The sequence below is a fragment of the Manacus candei genome, unplaced genomic scaffold, assembly GCF_025592945.1.
Source record: "Manacus candei isolate 608988 ecotype Guabito, Panama unplaced genomic scaffold, ASM2559294v1 h1tg000008l, whole genome shotgun sequence".
Taxonomy (NCBI): Eukaryota; Metazoa; Chordata; class Aves; order Passeriformes; family Pipridae; genus Manacus; species Manacus candei.
Genome location: NW_026138056.1, coordinates 28,859,170 through 28,883,954, shown reverse-complemented (window position 1 = coordinate 28,883,954; position 24,785 = coordinate 28,859,170). Strand labels below are relative to the sequence as shown.

Below are 24,785 nucleotides of genomic sequence, written 5' to 3'. Positions count from 1 at the left end.
TCTAACTATGAAAGAAGCTCAACAGATTTATGTCCAACAAGTCCTGTATTATAGTGTGACTTAGTGCTGCAAGGAAGTAGATTACTTAATATATGAATCACTGAAGTTTATAAAGGAAGATTTCATGTCCTTCACTGTCAGCACTTAACATCCTCATATATGCGCATACCATTATGACACTACTTCTCTGAGTGGTGAGAGTAGGCCTGAACAGATTTGTAGTCCAGAATTTTAGGATTAACTAGGAAGACAATAGGTATTCCACAAAGTAATCCACTTCTGCACATGTTGTTTTGTTTATTTTTTCTAATTGCATTCTTCCCAAGAATGCAGAGAATGGATCCAGAAGGAGACATCTGTAAACTATAGCACATTAGGAAATTTTAGTGCATTTAGAAGGAATTAGTAGAAGTTAAACTACTATAAAAAGTCATCTAATCCATTTGTGAAGCACATACAATTTCAGATAGCTGCATACAACAGAAGGTCAGATTGTTATAATCTCAAATAAAGTACATTACACCTTGTTAAACTGGCATCCATTAAGGACATGGCCTAAAACAGCAATGAGCTACAGGGAAAATTTCATACCCACTATCCTGTACAAATTCAGTGTGTAAAGCATCAGCCATTTAAGTTTCCAAATTGACGAGACTACAGCTCCTGTTATCAGAGCACAGTATTTGATGTAATCCCCCAAACATGTTTTATAGCTAACAAAAAGGTAAACATGTCTATGCAGAATTTGACTTGCAGACTAGCTAGACTGCTAAGTTCCAGTTGCTATGTGTTGGCCAAAATCTGTCACACTAAACAAGCATTGCATAACACGTCTCTCCCAACCTCTGAGCTGTGCTCTGGTCACCTAAATTAGGAGGCAGAAGACAGGAACTCAGAATGGTTTGGGAATTAGTGGCTTTGGAGATGAGACCGAATATGTATTCTCACTTTTTGGCAAGTTGCCAAATTTAGGAAACTTTCTTTTGTTAAAGACCTACCCAGAATTCTCAAATGTGACTTCAGAGATCAAAAACTGTATTCATCAAAATGTAAGATCAAAACTGTATTCATCTCTATCATAGAAGGGAGACAGTCAAAAGCAAAAAGCATTTTTGCTCAATAAATCTTTTTTTTCTAAGTTTAAACAGTATTTGTTTTACAAAACCATCTGAAATAACATGGCATCTTGAGATGTATAATTATTCATTTTAACTAAAAAATACCAGGTACTTTATGACCACCACTATCACTCAATACCCAAGGGCAGATTTCAGAAATTTTTTGGCTTACTGACCTGTTTGACTTGAAGCTCCATCAGAGATAATAAATGTATAACAGAAATAATTCTTCTGGTTTCTAACTGGTCTTCATATCCCATAATTATCTTCTACTTTGTGAAAACTTGGAGCCTTACTTCTACCTAATGGGTCATTTTCTTCAGGGTAAGTGGCAAATGACCTATTAGATAAAAAAATAATTATATCTGCGTGCTTCTTTTTCTATGTCAGAGAAACGACTGGGAGGACACTTAGCAGTGGTAGTTCTGAGTGTGTAGTCACGACATTAATTGTTAATGACAGCACTAAGTGACAGTGGCACTTGGATGAAGCAGTTACCTGCATAATAATCATTGTGGTGCATGCCACTGGGTTCAGTTAGCAATACACTTACCAGTTTATCTGGTTATCACTCTACAAATCAAATAAACTATCTTTCAACCTTGACACTTCTACTGATACTACCTATTCAGAAGTATGTATCTCTGAAATCAATCTGTGTTCATACCTCTACAAGGGCAAAATATTGATTATCTCGCAGATGGCACAGACAGGAGAAAGCAAGCAAAATTTTCATTGGTTATTGAAAAGGAGGATCGGAAATCAGACTGCTTTTTGATAAAGGACAACAGCATGAAAATGTTTCCATCAGATGCAACACTTTTAATTTTGGGCCTACCAATATGGAGCAAAGAAGCACTTTCCATGAGCCTTTGCCACTTATTTCTCTGCTGCTCCAGAACAGACATCCTCCTTTCCCACTATGTTGCAAGCACCCTCAAACAGCGAGGGAAGGGCACCCTTTAACATTTGCACACACAGGCACACACTGGCAGATACCTGCAAAAACCAGCACAAATATTTGCTACAGCTGACAGATCATATCAAGTTTTAACTAGAACAGTAAAAATGTTTTGTGTGAGCTATGCCAATTTTCTCTCATTTGTGAGCAGCTACAGTGAACAAGTTACATCTTAGCAAGTATTTTCCTTCAGCGCCTGTCCTCCTTTCAGAAGTCAACCAGCCAGTTTTTACTTAACTTTTCCTAAAATAATCTATCAATAATATTTTCAGGCTGAGAACAGACACACCTTTATTTGGTTTAAAACTAAAGGAACACAAGAATAAAGCAGCAGCCAAAAAGCCATCGGACAAACAATTTTACATGTAACTAAAGCTAAGCATTGGGGTCATCCCAGGGGCTTTTGCTAACTTAAAAATCCTATTCTGGTCCACCTCCTCCTCTCCAGGTAGCCTTGGAAGGGAAACAAAGTCCTTCAACCTTTTTTTGGTGAAGTTATTCTTAGTAAAGGATGACTTTTGGGTTGATCTGATAATAATAGAAGCTAAAGGCATCTTACTTAGAGAAGCATGCTTTATTCACTTTTTCCACACTTGTATTGTGTGATTTTGTTTAATCTCCTAACACTTCAGCACTTACTACAGAGATAATAAAAAATAAAACTCATATGTGAATTCCAGTCCTCACTTTCAGGAGCACTTTCAATTTGTAAACAATGGATAATTTAATTTTAAAAAGCATGAGCACTGTGGGGAGCAGGAGCAGGCAGATCTCCCCTACTAAGGAAGGTAACACAGCTTATATGTTGCCTTGCTTTACAGGTTGCTTTACTTACAAATGGGGTCAAAGTATTCTGCAATCCTGATTGTACCTGAAGCTTTTCCACACTGTTGAGCTTATAGCCTTGTTCCAGAAATCGCTGTGTGGCCCATGGGACAGTGCAGCACAAACTACACCTCCAGACATGCTGCTAAAGCCCTTCCAGCCTGACCTGTTTCAGGCACATCTCTCACCTGACTTACCATTTTGTTTAGCTGCTGACTCTGTGGGACTGACAGAGTTACATTTTGCCACCTGTTTTGTCTGATGTATTTTATATGGGCACTGAGAAGCTGTGGCATTTTCTGTGTGTGTCACACCCAGTGCTGTCTGTTATCTTTTCTGCCCCAGATGATACAATTTAGTGCCTTTTTTCTGTGTATGGTTAAGATTAGGGCAAGGCTGTGAGCAAGGCAGCTGAAGATGTGTCTAGGTAAGACTGTGTGACTGGGACATTTAGGGAGGTGAATAAGGGTTTCAGCAGGGGGATATGGGTCTCTTCAGGAGTGCTAGTCCATTACTGACAACCTGGGCCCCTAAATCAGGAATGCTTTCTAAGATGTTAGAACTGCCACATCTTCTTCCACAGAAGAAAAGCCTTGCAGACATCACAGCATCATATACACTGTCTTTAGTTGCTTCTGAGAAACACCCTAGAAAGGGATCCCTGTGCCACAGTGTTCTCACATTTGTCTTATGATCCCTTAAGGCACTTCTGGTACAGAAGTGTGGTACTAAGTGTACACATACTTGGGGTTCTCCTGGGGAAAATACCAGTCTCAAATCCGTGTGACATTCTTCTTGTACTTATCCTGCCCCAACTCAATCTTCCTGGCAAGTTATTTTTCTTTCCAAAACCGTATGACCCAGAGTCTCAACAAGTAAGCCATGGATAAGAAATAAGAGAGATATGGTACATTTCTTCAACAATTCTGCAGAGAAAGATTGGTTGCAAAATTACATGCCTTTTTAATACCTTGAAAGAGACTCAAATCTGCAACGCGAAGTGTGACATTCTAGAACGTGTTTCCAAATCACAACAGCCTATTAAAGACTGATTAATTAGACAGTAGTAATAGTGGACATGAGGTAAAGAGAGTCTTGAAAATCACATTTAGCTTTGGTTCTTCTCCATCATTTTTAAAATTGCCACTGTTTAATATTTTGAGAATAATTTCTGAATGTAATTTAAAACAATTTTTAAAAAGCTACTATTAACCACTCATTTATTCCCTTTAGTTTTAAAGCTTAAGTTGTTATTTGATCCTTTTTCTGTAGGTTAGAACAATTTCAGATCACTCTTTTGAAGACAGTGTTGTTACCCCTGCTGAAGGAGAAAACACAAATCAAAGGTACTAAAAGGCTCAAACACCACAGAACAAGTACACACATATCTATTCACTGTTTCCAAGTCAGCCCTTTAAAAGGGATATGATAAAAGATTCAGTACCTGCACACTGTTCTTACAAAATGTTTTGGCTTGATCTTCATGTAATATATAAGTGTACTTTGTTAAAAAAAGAAATTCAGGTCTCAGCATGCACCAACAGTTTTGATTTGCCAAGTGATGCTTATTGAGCAAACTGCATTAACACATCATATTTTAATTGTAATTTTTCTTCTTTCTTACCATCTCCTCCCACTATAACAAAGCACAGATCTCATACTCACTGCAAACAATGGAGAAAGACACATTTGTAATGGTTTACACTACTATTACAATGTAATTTGTAACCTTCAAAGATAGATATGTGTTTGGAATTATTTCAGGGTGACTCCAGACAGCAGCAAAATAAATGTCAGAGATAACTCAAATCTTCGAAGGAAAAACGTTCTTTTTGCATTCAAGCTTCAAATCTGCAAACTAATATTTTGCTTAAAAATAAACATGTAAGTGAGGTATGCTTTAATTGGATTAAAGAGACACATGCTTGTGGAATTGGACCCACAAAGTCCACACAACAAGAGTTCTCTGCTTCAAGTAATTTCTTTCTATTGATTGTTTTTTATTAAATCAGTTTTAAGAAGACTTCCTCTTCAAGATAATTTACTACCATGCAATAAATGCAGCTTCTTGGTGGTAAAGGGTACATTTCATAAGGTTTTTTAAGTGCATGGATTTAAACATACTGCTGGACTAAACAAATCAAGTAAAAGTTGATCAAGTAAAACTATACAAAAGCTGGGAAGAAATGGGTAGCAAAATAAAAAAAAACAACCTGAAATTCACAGAATTAATCACATTTAAGTTTGTTTTCACACTTGGAGAAGTTAGTTTTATGTTGTGTTTGAAGGACACAGAATATCTTTTCCAAAAAAAAGCATTTATTCAGAGGAGGGATTAAAAAACCAAAAACCAAACCAAAAAACCAAACACTTCTTTCAGATGGAGAAAAAATGTCATTCAATTGATTTAGTAACAGACCTAAATCTTCAATGGAATTGTTGTAACAGGATACACACATTCACTAATCCAAACCAAAGATAAAAAAATCCCTTTAGCACCTTGTACTATATTTCCAAGATTTAATGTCTGAAACTAATTCCTCAGGTAGACACTGGTTCTCAAAAATTGCAGATTTAATTTTACTCCCCAGCACAGTGGCTCCAATGACTTTGCTGTAACTTTTCAGGGTGACTCTCTGGCTGCCTTTAAAACCAGGAGAAAGACTTCCAGTTCTCTTAAAAAAAAAAATCAAAAAGGAAAAAGAAAAAAAAAAAAGGAAAAGTAAATTGAAGAAATGGAAAAAATAGAGTAATATTTCAGGAACAGTTTGCCTGAAACCAACTCACTAAACACATTTTCTCAAGACAAATAATGGACAATGAAGAAGAGAGGGGAAAATTAAAAAGTTCCATAAATGCTTTTTTGTATTGTACATGTAATTTTGTAAAAAAAGAGAGACCACTCAAAGACACATAGGTTTACTCAAATAATAAAATATAATTGATTATCATTTTGGAAAAGAAGCTTTTAAAAGCACAACAACAAAACCAAAGGAAACTCCAAGGCCCTGAAATGCAATGAAATTTTCATAATTTCAATAGGGGTTTATATCTTCAAGGACCACTGCTGGTCTACTACCACACCTCCCCTCCTCCCTAAAATAGCATTTTTTAAAGTAGGAAAAGCAAAAGAACATGCACTGACAGAAACCCACCCCCAAGTCCTTGTTTCTTCTGTGCCTCACTAAGAAGGAACAGGATTTTCATAATTTGTCCCGGCTGAAATATTCATTTCTCCCACATTCAGTCTCCTCTGAGGCACCAAAACAGACAACAACCAGCTCAAAAGCCTCCACTCAGTGGAGAGGACTGGCCCACTGGAGCCTCTCACTGCCACGGAGCTGATGCAAGCAGAAGATGTGACCCAGGGGCACAGTACCAGCTGGGTTTCAGGCACACCCCAGGCGCCAGCAAACAAAGACCAGAAGCAATTCTCGTGACTGAGAGAAGCCAGGGGAAAGCCTGATTCATGCACCGGGCTCTGGGATGAGAACATGGGTAGTGCCCCTGGCAGCCAGGTGTGAGGAGCCTGATTCCCACTACTACTGCCTCACACCACACCATGTCCTTCACATTGGTAGTGCTGCTCTTAGGAAACTTCCCCTTCCTGGTGGTGGTTTCTCAAAATACCTTTATTTGGCATATTGCTTTTGATGAAATCTTTATTAGTATCTTCCTGTACAGCAAGACAGGAAGAGAATGTAATGACCCCTTCTTTTCCACAGCTTGATAATAAAAATTTCCTGTGAGCTTCACACACTTTCACAACTCTTATCTAAATAATTTTCCAGAAATACTGTTTTCTTCTTTTTATTTAATTCTCACCAAAGAAAAACACACACATATATTTGAGTGAATGTAAGATATAATTCTGCATTATAATCAGTTTATCAGTCAGTTCATGTGTTTTTGTATACAAGTCATTTGTCCTGTCATTGAGGTGAGCACTGAAAAAAAAAGTAGCAACAGTAATTCAAAAACATGGGTGTTCTTGTGCAATGACAAGATTAGATCCCTTGGTTTTGCCTAAATACAACAGAAGATCAGAACTTCCCAGACCCAAGTATCAATCAGAGTTTTGGGTGCACAATAAATGTAACTCCGAACCACAGTTAATTTATTTAGAAGGAGGAATAGGGGAGAATACGTCTCTTCTTCTCCCCATCCCACATAGTTAATTGAGAATAATTTAAGTGTCAGACACATTTATTCTTAAAAATAAGAACATAATAACAGTGGCCACATTTTCTTGAGTCCCATTAGTTTGTGACAACTGCAGCAGGTACATTTTATTCCAAAATGAAATAAAAAATTTATAACTTTTTAACTAATGTTATACACTAATATAATCAATGGTGCTGTAAGTTTCCAAGCAGCCTAAAGTCAAATCTAAAGTCATGATCAAAAGACCTTTTCAAGCTGACAAGTAACAGCTACAGAAAAGACAGCAACATTCTCAGAAGTATTTAGTCTTTAGAGAACTGAATCTTAAGAAGAAATTATGTACTTTGCAATCATGTAGCTACCCAACAATTTTAGTATTCTATTGGAGGTTTATATGTAATTCCTGCTTTTCTAAGAATAAATTTGACCAGGTCAGCAGACAACTGGATATCTGAATTTAAACTTTAAAAAAAAGAAACTATCCTCAGGAAGTGTACTGAACAGAATCATGGAATATGTTCACACATGAACAGATAAAATTACTGGTGCCTTTCAGGTGTTAGCTATGCAGTACCTTCTTTTATTGTTTAAAAAGTTGTTTTTGAATACAGTGTGAAAGAAAAAACTGCACACATTTACAGCAGTGCCCTGTACTCTTTCCAGAGATCGCTTATTTGGAGTCTTAGTCAAACTATTTACATAGTAAAGCCAATATATCTCTTATTAAAACGGTCAGGTCCAAAAATTGTCAAGGTATTATAGAGAAGTGGGAGACCTAACATTTTAGAAATTCTACAGAAATATTTCAGTTTTATTCTCTCCCCAAAGGTTTCATCCCCAGCCACAGTCAAGTCACAGCTTAATTCAACTCCAGAGGGAGAGGCCTCTATTTACAGTTCAGCACCAACTATGTTTTCCAAAATGGGCAAATTGATACCAGTCATTTAAACAAGGTGAGTCTCAGATGGGATAAACTTTTATATCTTCAGGAGTCCTTTCACGATTTCTTGATAAAAACGTATTGTTAAGATGATATTCACATAATTGGTTTTATATTAATTCTTCTAATATTACATCTATTTTTCCTTTAAAAAATATGCAATTACATCTGCGTAACATATTCTCCTAAACACTTGAATTTTATTGCTCTGCAGGTAACCTTTTCAGGAAAAAAACATTGCTAAATCACTAAAAGAAGTACTTTGAAAACAAAGTGCATATAGTGATTCAAAATATTTTTTAAAGCACATAAAAGTCACAAAAAAAGCTTGAATATTTTATCACCCTCTACATACAAATATATCAAGTAATGTCTATATCACAAGTTTATGCCACAGTCCAGGGTTAGGTCATGTAAGAGGGATTGATTGGGATCCAAATACACGATATGGGCAAAGTAAAGATCACACCAACTATCTTCAGTCAACTTCACTTTGACTGAAGAAAAAGTTTCCTATACATTTAACAGACTTTTCATCCTAAAAAAAAAAAAAAAAAAGACTCTGCCACTACTGAAGAAGAGAGCAAAATTCCTTCTAAGACTCCAGCACCTTTCAGAGTCATGTTTCCATTAATGTGTAAAGCTGCTACACTGACTTCTTGCATCAATCACATTATTTAAAAAAAAAATTGAAGTAAATATCAGTTTTCCTGATGTTTCAGCCAGGAAAGTAACATAAGCAAAGCAGCTAAAGAAGTTTTCCTTTATATTTTACACCATGACAATTTACTAACATCTGCATAAACTACCTCATTTTGTGAGTACACATGTACTGTCATAAGAAATTGGAAGAACTACTTGCCAGAAGGAAAGCTGATTTTGGGGGGTTTTGTATGACTGGAGTTTTATAGTGCAGCTTTTTCAAAACATTTGAAAAATTGAAAGTGCAAGTCTCTAAGTGCTGGACCCTAGAAACAGATAAATTTGCTTGGATTACACTGGGTACAAATCCCCTCCAAGAGTCCTGTGGCATTTTCTGACCTGCACATGGCAGCAAATTCAAATATACAGAGGGATGTTTTCAGACAATATTTGACAGAAGACAAAAAAGAAAACAATCAATGAAAAAAAAAGTGACAACTTAAGACACAGTAAGAACTAGATCATTTTCCTATTAGTGAGTTGAAATCCTTTCCAGATTCAAGATCTGAACAATCCATCACATCCAACCTCACACTCATTAAGGGAACAAGCAATGACATGTGCTTGCTCCTTGTATGGAGCTGTGTTGACATCAATCATTATTCTTTGCCTGAGTATTATGGTAGTGATGTGCAATTATTAGTAAAGTCAACCAGCTCAAAGCTGAAGGGGTGGGAAAACCATCTCCTTTTTGAATCTTGACAGAATACTTCTGAAGAAAGATTCACTAATTTTGCCAAAGAAAAACTCATGAGAACTGTATAGCCAATCCAAAGCAGAGTATAATTCAGAGTCAATAAAGAGGACTAAGTATTTCCTCACAGAAGAATGAAGTGGCACAACTTCAATGAGAGAGAATGGGAGGAAACTATCCTGAGCTCCTTGATAGATTTGCTCCTTGATATTCACACTCCAATATCTACTCCCTCCCTCAGAAAAGCACTCTAATGAGAAGGGAGCAGGATTATGGAATTAGCTCTCTGTGCTCACGCAGAGCAGGAACAGAAAAACACCTTCCTGAGCCATTCACCACCCTTTCTTAATCCTTTCATATTTCTCACGATAAACTGCCGCCGGGAGGGTGGGGGGGGAGGGATAACACGAAGAACTCCGAAAAAAAACATCCACCTTCCGCTTCTGACCCCGTGCCAAAAGCCTGCAGTAACCCTTGAACTGACACGGAGCCCTCTTGGCAGTCGCGCCTCCCACAACCCACCCAAGGGCAGCTGAGGGAGCGACGGGGCAGCGCAGCACCTCTCAGACCAAGCCTCTCCTGCAAAAGAGCGACTCCACAACACGGAGTGGTGTTGTGTGTGTGTTTTTTTTTTTTTTTTAGGATATCCTCCCCGCGTATGAGCGGATCTTTCCACGCGCACTGCCAAGGTCCATCCTTCCCTCCCTGGCCGCACACACGGCACTGGGCGTGTAGCCGGGGCTCTATGTAACCCCGCCGGCACGGCTCGGCCCCGCCACAGCCGCTCCGCGACGCCCGTCCCGGGCGCTCCCGACCCTGCGGCAGCGGAGCGGGGATGCCTCCAGCCCCGGCGGCCGGACCGCCGCCCGCCGAGCCGCGGGCAGCTCCGCCGCGGCGGAGCAGAAAGTGAAAGTACCTGCGGCCGGCGGAGCCCCATGGGAAAGGCAAAGCCCGGCCGTCCCGCCGCCGCCTCTGACAGCGCCGCGACCCCGCTCGGCGGGCGGGCGGCCGGGGGCTGCTGAGCCCCGCCCGGCCGCCGCGGCCCCTCTCGGCCCCTGCGCGGCGCTCCGCGGGCTGCGGGCGTCATGGGCGACACGGCGCCGCCACCATGACCGCGGAGCCGTCGGCGCAGCTCCCTGACATCCTCCCCGCGGACCATGTTCCATGGTAAGGAGCGAGCCCCGCACCGCACCGCTCCGCTCCGAAGGCGGCGGCGGGAAGAGCCCGCTCCACGGGAGCCCCGCTCCACCTGCCTCCCGCGCTGGGCTGGCATGGGCTGGGCTCCGCCGCGCTGCTCCGCGCCGCTCCGCACCCCCGGCCGCGCTGGCTCCTCACCGGCTCCGCTGTCTCCGCGCCGCCTCGCCTGCTCTGCTGGCGCAGTGCCGCCCGGTGCCTTTTAAACTCATGGTGACGGTCAGGGAAATTCCCAGTTTTGCTTTTTATTTCAGTTTTCCCCGTAGAATGAAAGTAAAAGCGTCCGGTTCCCATCCCGCCTGCTGCCGGGAAGCGGAGCTCGGGAGTGGCAGAGGCAGCGGGACGGCGCGGGGCGGGGGAGCTGCGGGAAGCATTACCCCGCGCCGGTCCTCGCTGCACCCACCGCGGGCACCAGCTTCCCTGTGGCCACCTGCCTCGCTGTGGGCATCTGCCACCCTGTGGGCACCAGCTTCGCTGGAGGCACCAGCTTCCCTGTGGGCATCTGCCTCGCTGTGGGCACCTGCCGCCCCGTGGGCGCGCCCGAAGCAGGTGCCGCGCAGCGCCGGCCGTGCTTTGCCCTCGGGTCTCACTCGCGGAGCGCCCGCCCGCCCCTGAGCACGGGTTCAGGGGGGCAGACGGAGAACAGCTGGCAGCGACCCGCTGCCCGGGGACTGCGGGCTGCGGAGCGGGTCCAGGGGCAGAGGGTGCCGCCCGTCGAGGCGAGGGTGGGTTGTGGCGGACCGGGGCTGCTGCGGGGATTCCGCTGCGTGTGGCCGGGGGCGCGCCTCGGGCTGCATGCACAGGAGGGTTTTTTAAAATTAAAAATCCAAGAGGGTTTTTCCAATTATTTGGAAATACTGGAATACTAAGTCTTTTCTGGGAGAATTTTTGGGGCTTTCCAGATATGACTTAGGAGTTTCTGGGAGTTTACTGAAAAGATGGGGTATTACCAGTAATACAGATTCTCTTTCTTTTGAAGTGCTGGTCATATGGAGTGCTATAAATTCTTCTTCTTTTGAAGTTACCTAACTTTAAGAAAATCCTTTTCGATTTTCAGTGTAAAGCTCCCAGAACTTTTTATGACACTTGTCTAATGGTTCTTCCAGAGGACTCATTCAGAAATGTCTGAACAGATTCGATCCTGGTCCTGCAAAGGCTTAAGGGACTTCACAAGTGTGCAACTCACTATCTGCCTTGATTCTGTAATTTCCTCATTTTAAAAAAGGCCCACAATCTGTACAATACAGAGAAAGTAAAAATAAAGAAATAAAAGTGACCTTGCGGTTTTCACCTGTTGTCTCCACTTGTTGCTGAACAAACCAAATTTTAAGTGATGGAGTCAGTTAGATTGGTTTTAAATTAGAAGATTGTTATTTTTGTCTCTTGAAGCATGTTTGTGAAGCAGCATATCCAAGTTGCTTGTATTACTGCTACAATGCAAACTAGCATTGCAGTTCTTTTTTTTTGCACTGGAATCAAGAGGTGCAATGGAGATTGGAAAAATGTCCTGTAATTGAGTTCTTGCATGTTTTTAAACATCTCTTAAAATGTTAAGTCTTAGTCCTTCAAATGGATAATTTGCTCAACACAGTTATAGTTAGCATAGAGATTTACAAAGTAGAAGTCAGGTGTGTCCACTTGGATCTTGAAGATCATAATAGAGTCGCCTTACATGGTTTTTATATTTATACATGTAGGATCCATTTAAGATCCACTTAGCTTTTCAGGTTAGATTTTTTTTTTTGAGAAACTAATAGACCTCCATTGATCAGTATATTGAAAAGGTCAGAAAATTTGGTTTTCAATCCATCAAATTTCCCATTAAAATTTGGCAGCTTGCCACAAGAAGAATTCTGTGATTTAGCTTGTACGTGTAAAACTTTTCCAGTCCTTTTTCTAGGACGGAGGTGTACATCACAGCGTGTTCACAAGCAATCTATCAGAAAAACAAGGTTTTCGTAGTCAGGAAAAGTGGTATGCTTTCTTCTCTCAAACTCTGTGTTTGGAGTTGGCTGGGATGGGCTGTAACAGACTGTTTGTTTTAATGGCTGGGAGCATGTGGTGTGTCTTGGGGTTCTTGCGTCACAGAAGTTAGGTGGGTCAGCAAAAATTATGCTCAAGTTTCATTGCTTTCTTCTTAGTTGTTGAAGATTTCTCTCTGAGATTGTGATTGCTAGTGACGCCCAGATCCAGAGGTTTCCATCTCTTGAGTGCAGGGCTGGCTGTACCCAACAGCCCATCCTCACCATAGAGGAAGAAAAGTAGCAGCAAGGGTCAGGGCATCCCTTCTTCCTTTCCTGGCTCCTACCCCATAGTTACTCCTTATGCAGTTGTCCTTCTTACTCAGTAGCAGAGATGGGCAGAAACAGCTTGTACTAGTCCAGCAATCTGTTGTGATCTTCACTAGTCCCCCATCAGAAATTTCTAGCTTTGCCTTTTTTCAAAACCTTCCATTTAAGCATCATCCTAGCTAGTTGAGCTGTAGACCAGAGTCCAGTTATGAGCTTCCCGATGTACCTAGTCCTTCATTCCATGTACCAGGTCAGTCACCTGCAACCTTCTGTTACCCTGTCAGTCGCTTTGGGGTCTTTTGATATTTTGGTCTTTTCTCTCAGCCTACCCTCACAGAACTCATGTTTTCCTGGATGTCATCCAAAGACAGAAGACCAGGGGTCTGAGCAAAGCCAGACAGTACACTGAAGGGAGAAACAAAGAGGGGGGCAGCGAGATTTGTTCCAAAACATTGCAAAAAGAGAAAGTTGTGCTCTCATGTTATCGCCATTAGTATGGCTTCGTACATTTGGTCAGCCTGAAAATGTTTTTAAACACGCCTTTGATGTAAAGATGTGTTCATGGGGATTTGTAGAATTTATCAAATGAAAAATAGACAGTCAGGATGAGATTCAGCTGCAGGTTAAGACACTTGGACGTCTAAACTTATTCGACTAAGACACTTAACTTGTCTACATATGCCTGAGGTGGTTATGGGTTGGTTATGGGCCGGTTATGGTCAATGGAGAGACCTTGCCAATGCTTGCAGTGAAGCCTGGAGATGAATTCAGCCCAAGCAGTCACCAAGTTGCTGGTCAGCTCAGTAGTTTTATCCTCTTACTAATGCTGGCTGAATCATCTTGGAGTATGAGGGAGTTTGGACACCCAAACAGTGTCTTAATCTGGAGCAGAATCCTTCTCTCAAGGAAGGATTAGTCATTTGTTGGTATGAATATCCCTTTTAAACTATTTCAAGAGATTACAGAATGTATTTGTAAATAAAACATACACTCTGGGGCATTTAATGTATATTTAACTGTTCTTCTTGTAATCCAGCCTTTTTTAGATCTACTCTTCCAGTTCTGCCACTGCTCCTTGTTCTGTCTCCAGTGAATTCATCTAGTTGCACAATGGAAAATAAAACAACTGAAATCCATGTGAAGTATGAGAACATACTAATTCACGACATCAATGAGCTGGTAGGTAATAGCTCTTGGGCTTTCAAAAAAATGTTGATTATTTTTAGATGATAGAAAACATTAATAAAAGCTCTAACATTAACACACAAGAAAAGACCAATTTAAAACCACATGTTATCCTAGAATAGTGGCTTTATTTGAGGGGGTGTGACAATTTAGTCTCTCTAAAATCTCTGAAATCTGTGGATGCTGCCTATTTGCATGTACGAACACTGTGATACAGGTATTTGTGCCTGTGCATCATGTAGTGAGACACATGCACCATTTGGCCATAAATAGCATGATATATTGAATTAAAAGGTACTCTTTTCTAAAGTAATTTCATGACTACTTCTGTTTGTATGTTTTTATCAAAAGAAGAAAACATTACACAACTTGTAATTTGTTCTACTAATTGTAGACTTCTTGACTGAAGTTTTATGTTGTCCATTGAAAACAAATGCATAGAGGCACAAAATTCATATGAAAATAAAAGTTCCTTTTTATTTTACTTATTAATAATCTTATTTAGCCAACAAAGAATGAACTTTTCTAAACTGGCAAAACAGTATCATAACAGTTTACCAATCTGTGCCCAAAACCTACTTTCCAACTGTTCTTCATGAATTATTTATTAACAATTACATTCATCTGTCAAGATTTTCATGGGAGAAAACACCATAATTGGATTAGCAGAGCCATTTCCATGAAAATGGGATTTTTTCTGACAGGTTGTCACTCAGTGAGAATTCTGTTGCAGTCTTAAACCAAGATGTGTTTGCACAAAATCCAAAATTGTATACAGTGCTTTTCCAAAGGTGAAATCAGAAGCCACTGTATTTCTTCACACTTACGGTCCACCACTATTCTTCAGAGCACTATGCCAGTGGTTTCCAGCCTTCCTCTACCAAGACACATCATCCCTCATCTGGAAACAAAATACTTCTAGGGTCAGAGAATGATCATTTAACATTCTGATCATGTTGTGTTTGTTGAGATTATGAAGAGAGAAAGGTACTTCTCTGTAGATAAGTGACCTTACCCTGAACAAGGCACCAAAGTTGGAGAAAATATTCATGGTCATATTAGAATACACAACTCTTCCCTTCAGTTTGTTGTCTTACTGCTGACAAAGACAAGTATCTCCTACAGAACAAAAAATAAACCCTCTTGGTGAGCAGTTACAGGATAGCTGACCTATCAGAGAAAATAACATGACAGAAATAAGAGCCTTTGGGAAGCAGATCTTGCTGTCTTCCTGTGGTGGAGAGGCATGAGGTGCATCCCAGCTCCACTCAAACTGCAGGGTCAGGGAGGCTGGAGGTGGCAATGGTTTGCCACTGCCCAATTGTAGGATAGAGCTCGATGCAGTTGGTGCCTTATGATGTCATCAAGGATTTGAATGGAACAATGCCATTCTTCCAGGTACATTTTGAAAGTACTTATCTTTTCTTTTTTTTAATTGTAATTTTTTAATAAATATTATGGAGGCTTTTTTTAAGACATGGAGTGTTTTAGGAGACTGTATGAAAATGAAAAGTTATGAAAATAAATAAATAAATAATGAATTAATGTTTGTGAAACTAATGGGAATGTACTGAATTCTGAAGCTTTTACTTCCTAGAACAGGCATGTACCAGTAACTACTGTGCAAGTTTCTTCATTTTTCTATCTTTATTTTTCCCAGTTTAAGAGAGATTCATTTGTCTTATATGTAAAGTCAGTGCTGTGTGGGTGATAGCAACTGCCCACTAGGCACTTCCTTACAATTGCAGAGCCAAAGTCAATAGCTTTCAGTCCCTCATCCTGATGTTTGAAGCAGTTATGGGGATTACTAGTGGGTTACATAGTAGATCTCTGTAAGGTAATTTAATTTTCACTAATGGCTTTTCTGAGGTCCAGATTTCCCTTAGGTTGGTTTAGTCACAGCCAATAAACTGTCTTCATAAGTGGTTACTGTGTGTTATACTAAAGGTGATCTGAGGAAGCCAGTGGGAATGGGTAAATCCCATAGCAGTTAGCAACTGAAGTTGTAGATATATAGGTTTCAGGCTGATTACTTATTTGGTTATTTATTTATTTGTGCAATTAATTATTTTTTAATAACTTTTGGTGCTGTGTGACTGCAGCAAAACTTCACTCTGTTGTGGTGCAAGCAAAGACATGCTTCCAAAATAGATTAGCTTCCAAATGTTGTTGGTTTGGCTTTTTTTGTTTGATTTTATTGGGTTTTTTTTGATTTTCCAGTCAATATTTGACTCCCTAAAGTCTTGGTTTTGAAAACACTTCCTGGATGAAATTCTATTTATCTTGGGTGACCTTCTAAAATATAGACACTGTTACATGAAAATATACATAAAAACTTCAGGAATTAAGTTGTCTAATGTGTTCATATAGACGCCTAAGTGAGGAGATCTAACACAGTATTGTCATGAGCTGCCTTTTTCAAAGCCTTTCTGGTTGCGTTGGGTTATATGGATACAGGCTGAAGAAGAAAACAAAGCTTTTGTTGAGTTGGGTTCCATTGACATCTTGATGACAAGTGTGAAAGTAAAAGAAAAAACCAGCAGAGATTAAACCATTGATAAAGATTATAGTCACACAAAAGGAGCAAGTGATATTGCTTAAGCCATATTCTGTTAGTACATAGCAAAGTGTGTGCTGTAGCTGTTTAGAGCCTGGGTCATATATTATGGAGATGAACATTGACAAACATTGTATTTAATGTATTCAATGTTAAAATTCAAGAGATTTAAGATTTAAACATTGCTGTATGTTTCAAAATTGCCGAAGAGCAAAGTAATTTGATAGAATATGAAGATTTAAGTTTAACAGATTTATGTCCAGTTCTGGGCTTCCCCATACAAGAGAAATAAGGAGCTACTGGAGAAAGTCCAGCAAAAAGCCGTGAAGACAATGAACAGACTGGAGCATCTGTCTAATAAAGAAAGGCTGAGAGCTGGGACTGTTCAGCCTGGAGAAGAGAAGGCTTAGGGCGATCTCATTAATGTGTATAAATACCTGAAGAGAGGGGGCAAAGGGTACAGAGACAGGTTCTTCTCAGTGGTGCCCAGGAATAGGACAAGGGGCAGTGGGCAAAAACAGAAACACAAGTGGTTCCCTCTGAACATCAGAAAATACTTTTCATTATGAGGGTGAGTGAGCACTGGCACAAGTTCCCAAGGGAGTCTACATCCTTGTTGATATTCAAACCCCATCTGGACGTGGTCCTAGGCAACCGGCTCTAGGGGCCCTGTCTCATCAGGGGCATGGGACCAGATGGGCTCCTTCCAGCCTTGGCCATTTTGTGATTCTGTGTGATTCTGTGAATACCTTTAGACAGTGTAGCTGGATTGGGGGTTTATTTTCCTGCTTGCTGAGGAAGAGCTCAGAATTGTACACTAACACTGCTACCCTGACTGAGGAGATGCTACAGAACGATTTACTGTTGACATCACTGGCTGTTAGGCAGAAAACTTCCTCACTTGATTAAAAGTACTTCCATGTCTAAACATATACGATATTTTACAGGTAAATATATCTGCTCAGAATCGTGACAGGTGCTGCAAGAACAAAAACCTCGAAAATATCAAAGTGTTTTTCTGCAATGATACTCAGGTAAAATTTAACTTCTTAGAATTTAGAGAGTATAAAATCAAATGAGTTCTCTGTACACTCCAGTCCCTGAAAAAAATATTGTGATAGAGAGTAATATAGCCTTTTAATAGTCAAATCATAATATTTCAGGTTGTTCTTTTTTTTGACTCTGGAATCACAGAATTTGTGAAGAAAACTGATATTTTTAAAATTAAAATATTAAGCAATTCCATATCCAAGAAATGTGGATTTTTTTTTTTCTACTATAAAGATTTTTCTGTACAAATAGTACAATGGAAATGGAATTAAACATTAAAATTTCCCAACCTCTGTTTTTATTTTTCTACAGAAACTTTTATTTGCTAAGCTTTCCACTTCAGATCTGAAAGCTTTAAATAATAGTTTGGGCACATCTCAAATGGTAGAAATCACAACTGTCAGCTGTTGCTGCAGATTTTATCATGACTTGATAGGACTAACTCCAAAAATCACTTCCTGTTTTCCTAACAGCCTCAATTGATTACATTATGGCTGTGATTTCTCCCTAACATCCTTATGCTATTATTATTACTACTACAAATTGCTTCTTTAAATATTTTGAAGACATGGCAGGTACATTAGAGTACTTATGTGTTTTATTGGAAAAGATTAGCACTATGAAAGCTAAAGAAACTAATGGAAATTGATGGAGGGTTTTTTTTTTTAAGACAAACCAACATTGCAAAGAATCAATGGTGCAGACCTTTCAGGACATATTCTTCTTTCTCCCTTTACAGGAAATAGAATCACTACAGAGCATGGCATGCAACATGCTCAGATTCTTTCATAAGCAAAAAATCAGCAAAGCCTTTAGATGGAAAGCAGCATTCGTCTCATGTGGGACATTACAGGTTCTGAAGTGCAAATGTGAAGGACACAGAAAAGAAAAAGTAAGTGGTAATGATGTTCTACAGTTTATTTTACCTATTTGACTTATTGCTTAGAGCTATTCAACACAGACTCTCACATCTACCTCTCAAAGGTACAACTGCCATACACGTTATATGCAAGAGGAATTTTGCTCTGTATAGCACATGTCTTATCATAGACATTAAGCCCAGTGCAAAGACTAAGTAAAACAATCCTCTGGAATTCTATGGTGAAGATATCTACTGTGGTTCAGTACTGAAATACCTGAGTTAATTCTCCAGTAAAAGACAAAGGCCAGACTTGTGCAAAGAAGGTGTTTAGCTTCTCCAGTGTATAAAATCATAGTTGTTACTTCTCATTGGGGTTCTACCCTAAGAGTAATGTTTAATCTGGTTTGTTTTAACAGTTAGGGGGGAGTTTGTCTCTTTTCCATAATCTCTTTGGTCTTTATTTTAACTACAGTATCTCAAATTCAATAAGAACAGTTAGGCATGATAATAATTGGATTTTTAGCCATTGGCAGAATCTTCTTTTTAATGTGTCACTCAAACGTAGCACAATTATCTACAGGCTACCTTAGTAAAGGAGGACTGTTCTTTTAAGTGTGGCTCAATGTTGCCTATTGAACACAAAAATATTAACCAACATCAAAAAGTTTCCACATAGGCACCATAGGATATAATGCTTAAATAGTTGGATTGAAGGCTGCATTTAACTCATTCTTTTACTCACTGAAATGGAGAGACCCTTATAATCTGGGACCAGATCTTCAAAGTAATGTTGGATGATCTGCTTAGTCACCTGTGCTGAATCCACTGTTTGCCTTACTTTAAAAGGTATCCCAGTCAAAGTCATAAAGTCAGAGTGTCACCCTTGCAACTTCTACCTAACCTCATGGATGCCTGTTTTTATTTTGAAGACCAATTAAAATAATTTAGTATAAAATTATGAGTAGCCATTAAATATGAAAAAGGAACCACAGTAGTTTTTTTTGGTTAAGATCTTGAATACTAGGCCACAGCACCAGCCCCTAGAACAAGTCTGTCTTGTTACACCAGTCTCAACACATGCAGTCAAAGTTTGGCTCACAATTTAATTGGCTTTATTTTCCCAGTCCTTCAGATAACGGAGGATAAATTTTAAATCACTGATAGAGGACATACATGATCTCAGTTGGACACACTGGTTTCAGCTGTCCTAGTTTGCTGTGTGTTAAAGCCATGTTCTCCCAGTCCCATGGGCAGGGGTGGCAGCAGGGCTCTCTTCAGAGTGAGAACATCAGGGTGATGCAGGCTGTACTGCCATGGTTTGCTTTGTGAGCAGCCCAGCTTTCTGGCTTACCATGCATGGTACCGGCATTATTTATTGAAATGTAATGGAATGGATTTGTTTTAAAAGATGCCCGTAGGAATACAATAAGCAGTCCTCAATTAACAATACAATCTGTTCTTTTTCAGATTTGTCCACATGTAAATGTATTTGGTAAAGAAGATACAGAGACAGGTGAACAGTCCAGAAAGAAATGTAACCAAGAAGTTTGTGAACTGAAAGAAAATATATCTAGCCTTAGATCCTGCTGGAATAAATTTGAAAAAATAATTTCCAGGTGATTCCAGGTGAATCCTATTCTTTTCTTTTGAAGTGGCATTACTTGGTACCTTTGCATTTTATATGCATTCTTCAAGTAACCTTGCTCGCTTATATAAACACTTTATGCCAGAATTCTGATGGAAAGCTACTGTACCTTGTTCCTGGAGATGGAATAAGCAGAAACGACTGAACAAGCTGCTGAAGTCCAAGAAGTGGAAATAAAAGACCAGCATGTGAAACAAAGAACTCTACAGAAGGCTGTGTCCCACCTTTGTGCTCTGGAAACTACTTTGAATATTCTGATTTTTCAAGTAACTTTATAATACCATCACATGAAAGCAATCTATTTACATGTCTACTGCAATTTATAAAATCATCTTAGAAGCTGCAGGTGAAGAAAACAGTATGGAAAAGTAGCTGGTTTCCTTATACCTATGTAAAACTCATCAAGATCCAAAAGTAACAATCTATCAAAGCAGCAGCTAATCTTGAGTATGTTCTGCTGACATAGAAGTGTTTTCAGTGTAGGTCAAATGGTCTGCTAACTTATTTGGGTTTGGAAAGAGCAGGGAAGAAGTCAACTTTTTGAAAAACTTAGAAAGGGTACTGATTTCTGAGAGATGTAGCATGCTTCTGCTCTCTGAAGTAGAGGCAAGACAGCAAGTCCTATGGAAGGCAAAAGAGGAGAGGCTTGAATGTAAGTTTGTTCAGCTGACTAGCAGCACTAGTCCTATGAATTTGGTTAACCCATAGTTAGCTGCAGGAGGAGCTAGAATTTCTTAGCTTCGGATTGTGATTTGTTATATGCAATTATTTTATATAACGTGTTTTAAGATGTTAGACAACCATGAATTAAAATGTGTGAATATTGTCAGAGAATAATATATTGGCATTTAACTAATAAAGTGTTCATATTTAATTTTGGATAAATATAAGTATTTTTATAGTTGTTTATAACTCTTTTGCAGTTTCTTACTTTGATATTATAACTCCTTTGGTAATAAAATATTTGTCTTATATGGAATTGGGCTGTTCGGTTTTTGACCGTCACTACTCCATTTTTAGCTTTTTTTCACAGCCAGTCATTAAAAGCACAGCTGGTAATGTAACTTCCAGCTGTTGGGTACTTCCCCTCTTAAAATACCTGTTTCTTAGCTGCTTGTAACCTGGCCAGTTTAGGCAAACATTTCCATACCAGCCACCTGCCCCGGACTAAATCCTTTGGGAAAGCTTTAGCTAAGCCAGCCTGTTGTTTCCTGTTTCACAGTAAACCAATATATAACAGTTTTATCTGTGCTAAAAGCATCTTTCTGCAGAACTACTCTGAGAAAATTTTGGTATTCAGAACAAACACCTGAAAAAATGGTGGGATATACTTCAAACTGTTCAGTTGACTGGAAACAGCACTTAGCCTTATGTATTTAACTGGCATAAGACTGTTGTACTGAATCCGTGAGGGAAGAGGTTAAGAGCAAAGCAAACATGTCATGCTTCCCTGCAATACACCCCTCTATTGGGTCTGGCTGAGATGGAGTTCATTTTCCCATAGCAGCCCTCACAGTGCTGTGCTCTGCATTGGTAGCTAGAAAGATGCTGATAGCACACCACTGTTTTGGCTACTGCTGAGCAAAGCTGGCACACCATCAGTGCTGTCTTTTGACATTTCCCCTGCCCATGAAGGGTGTGGAGGTGGGCAAGATCCTGGGAGGGGACACAACCAGGCCAGCTGACCCAAATTAGCCAAAATGATATTCCATACCATATGGCATCAGCTCAGGTATAAAAGCCAAGGGAAGGAGGGGGGGGGGCATTTGTTATTTACGAGGTTTTCCTTCTGGAGCACCACTACAGGTGCTGAAGCCCTGCTTCCCGGGAAGTGGCTGAATATCACTTGCTGAATAAATCTTTTTTCTTTCCTTGCTTGTACACATGCAAACTTTCGCTTCTGTTTTAGTAAACTGCTTTATCTCAATCCACCAGTCATTTTTCATCTTATTTTCTCTCCCTTGTCTAGCCAGGAAGGGGAGTGATAGAGTGATTTGGTGGGCACATGGCATCCAGCCAAGGTTAACTCATCACAAACCCCTCCAGCCCCCATCTATTTATGGTGACAGTGAGGTAGGAGTGATAACTTTGTAAAACTGTGATTGAGACTTTCACATATTCTCTTTAGCTCTTCATGTAAGAGATTGCAACTTTAACTCCAAACACTTAAAAAATCCAAAGCCAACTCATAAATCTTTTATGTAATGGGGAAGGGAAATATTTCCGACTATCATACTGCAGATAAATGAATGTAACCCCTATTGCAAGGACTTCTCTGGAAATCCCTTCCTCTAAAGGGACAGAAAGACAACCCAGGAGATTGAGGATTCAAGTGGTCTCTGAGACTGAAGAACAGTGGTTTTGGTTTTCTTTGGAAATTTAGGAACAGTTGAAAGCCAAGATTTATTTCCTAATAACCACTTGGCAAGAAAACAGCAGTGTGAATTAAAACAAAAACACACATGCAGCAATAGCTACTACAAAATCAAAAGTTAAGTCAGCTTAAATGACTTAAGCAGCAGCCCACAACTTAAAACTTGAGGCAAATAAAGCAGTTTCAGGACTAATGTGGAGGAAAGACCAAGGGTAGATTCAGAACAGAAATTTAAACTGAGTGATTAAGAAATCATGGATTTTTTTGTGATTACTTCTCTTAATAAATATCCTGCCTGTCTGATTCTTGTTGCCAAACTTCTTGAGTCACCATTTACATGCAAACACTAACTGCTAAATGCACTGACTTGTACTCTTTGTTCTCTTCTATTTGAATCATAGAATCAGCTGGGTTGGAAGGGACCTCAGAGATCAAGTCCAACCCTTGATCCACTACCACTGCGGTTACTAGGCCATGGCACTAAGTGCCACATGCAGTCTCTTTTTAAAAATCTCCAGGGACGGACAATTCACTGCTTCCCTGGGCAGCCCATTCCAATGTCTGACCACCCTCTCGGTAAAGAAATTCTTTCTAATATCTAACCTAAACCTCCCCTGGCACAACTTGAGACCATGCCCTCTTGTCTTGCCGATAGTTGCCTGGGAAAAGAGACCAATGCCCACCTGGCTACAACCTCCTTTCATGTAGTTGTAGAGAGTGATGAGAACCTCCTCTGGTCTCTCCTGGAATTACAAATATGGCAATAAACTGCTTTGCAGGAATGGGCAAAGGAAAAACTTGCATAGTATTATCACCACCACGCCTACCGCACTACCACTTTCATTTATGTGTTTATTTATTTATTTGGCCACAGCAAAGTAGTAATATGAGTAGAACAAAACCATGATTTAGAAATACCTAGAATTTCTGGGAAGCTATTGTTTTTCTTCCTGCTGATTAAAATGTGCATGGTGAACCAGAATAAAGAGGAAGGCAACATGACAATTATCATAGAATCTCAGCAGCGACAACAAATTTTGCAGACTCCTGGCACATAAATGAATTTCATAAAAAATGAAGGGAAAATGTATCTGCCTTCCTCCAAAGCAGATATGGTGAATCACAGAACGTCATAGAATCACAGACAGGTTTGTAAGGGACCTTAAAGATCATCTAGTTCCATCCCCCCTGCCATGGGCAGGGATGGTACTCACTGGACCAGGTTGCTTAAAGCCCCATCCAGCCTGGCCTGGCCTTGAACACTTCCAGGGATGGGGCATCCACAACTTCTCTGGGCAACCTGTTCTGGTGCCTTACCAATCTCACAGTAAAGAACTTCCTCCTAACATTTAATCTAAATCTCTCCTTTCTCTTTAGAACCATTCCCCTATGTCCTGCCACAGGCCCTCGCAAAAAGTCCCTCTTCACCTTTTTTGTAAACACCCTTTAGGTACTGGAAGGCCACAATGAGGTCTCCCCAAAGCCTTCTCTTCTCCAGGCTGAACAACCCAGCTCCTTCAGCTTGTCTTCAAAGGAGAGGTGTTCCAGCCCTCTGATCATATCTGTGGCCCTTTGGACTCACTGCACAGGTTCATGTGCTTTTTATGTTGTGGGCCCCAGAGCTGGATGCAGTACTCTGCACACTGAATGGCAGGCCACACTTCTTTTGATGCAGCCCAGGACGTGGCTGGTTTTCTGGAATGCAAGCGCACGTTGCTGGCTGATGTCCAGCTTTTCATCCACAAGGACCCCCAAGCGCTTCTTGGCAGGGCTGCTCTCAATGACTTCTTCTCACAGTCTGTGTTTACGTCTGGGATTGTCCCGACCCAGGTGCAGCATCTTGCACTTGGACTTGTTGAACCTCACTGGGTTCCTCTGGGCCCAATTCTCAAGTTTGCCCAGGTTTCGCTGGATGGCATCCCTTCCTCCTCTTGTGTCATCAACTGCACCACTCAGTTTGGTGTCATCTGCAAACCTGATGAGGGTGCACTTGATCCCATTGTCTGTGTCACTGACAAACATATTAGAGAGCACCAGTCCCAAAACAAGAGTCCTGAGGGACACCACTTGTTACTGGCCTCCACCTGAATAGGGAGCCATTGACCACAACTCCTAGGCTGCATCCACCCAGATAATTCCTTTTCCACTGAGTAGTCTACGTTTCAAATCCATCTCTCTCCAAATAAACAAAAGAGCTCAATAAGAGGAACTCATTGAGAGTAA

General features: G+C 40.2%; 2 protein-coding genes across 6 annotated transcripts in view; one reads left to right on the top strand and one right to left on the bottom strand.

The window, feature by feature from the left end:
• ZC2HC1A (zinc finger C2HC-type containing 1A) overlaps positions 1 to 24,785 on the bottom strand; it is a 67,433-nt gene that overhangs the window by 7,489 nt on the left and 35,159 nt on the right. For 2 of the 4 annotated variants that reach the window (XR_007900294.1, XR_007900297.1), the window contains exon 10: positions 1,295 to 1,458. The exons of 1 other annotated variant lie outside the window; for it this stretch is intronic. Coding sequence is in view for 1 of the 3 variants with exons in the window: in XM_051770491.1 (XP_051626451.1) it covers positions 1,368 to 1,458 (91 nt within the window). In the remaining 2 variants the exon portion in view is untranslated. Of the gene's footprint in view, positions 1 to 1,271; positions 1,459 to 24,785 lie in introns of those variants that run through there. One more of the 4 variants, XM_051770491.1, reaches the window with a different exon arrangement.
• Positions 8,018 to 21,772, top strand: IL7 (interleukin 7). 2 transcript variants are annotated; one of them, XM_051770653.1, is made up of 6 exons: positions 8,018 to 10,571; positions 13,926 to 14,068; positions 17,579 to 17,665; positions 18,421 to 18,573; positions 20,011 to 20,169; positions 20,274 to 21,772. In XM_051770653.1, the coding sequence occupies exons 1-5, from the start codon at positions 10,562 to 10,564 to the stop codon at positions 20,161 to 20,163; spliced, it is 546 nt and encodes a 181-aa protein (XP_051626613.1). In that variant the 5' UTR covers positions 8,018 to 10,561; the 3' UTR covers positions 20,164 to 20,169; positions 20,274 to 21,772. The 2 variants fall into 2 exon arrangements, with proteins under 2 accessions (XP_051626613.1, XP_051626606.1); XM_051770646.1 differs by having other exon boundaries at positions 20,011 to 21,772.

Bases quoted from the DNA above. Each gene is read 5' to 3' on its own strand.
- IL7 (XM_051770653.1), top strand. The intron at 14,069-17,578 runs GTAGGTAATAGC...GATATTTTACAG, and splicing joins TTCACGACATCAATGAGCTG to GTAAATATATCTGCTCAGAA. The intron at 17,666-18,420 runs GTAAAATTTAAC...CTCCCTTTACAG, and splicing joins TTTTCTGCAATGATACTCAG to GAAATAGAATCACTACAGAG.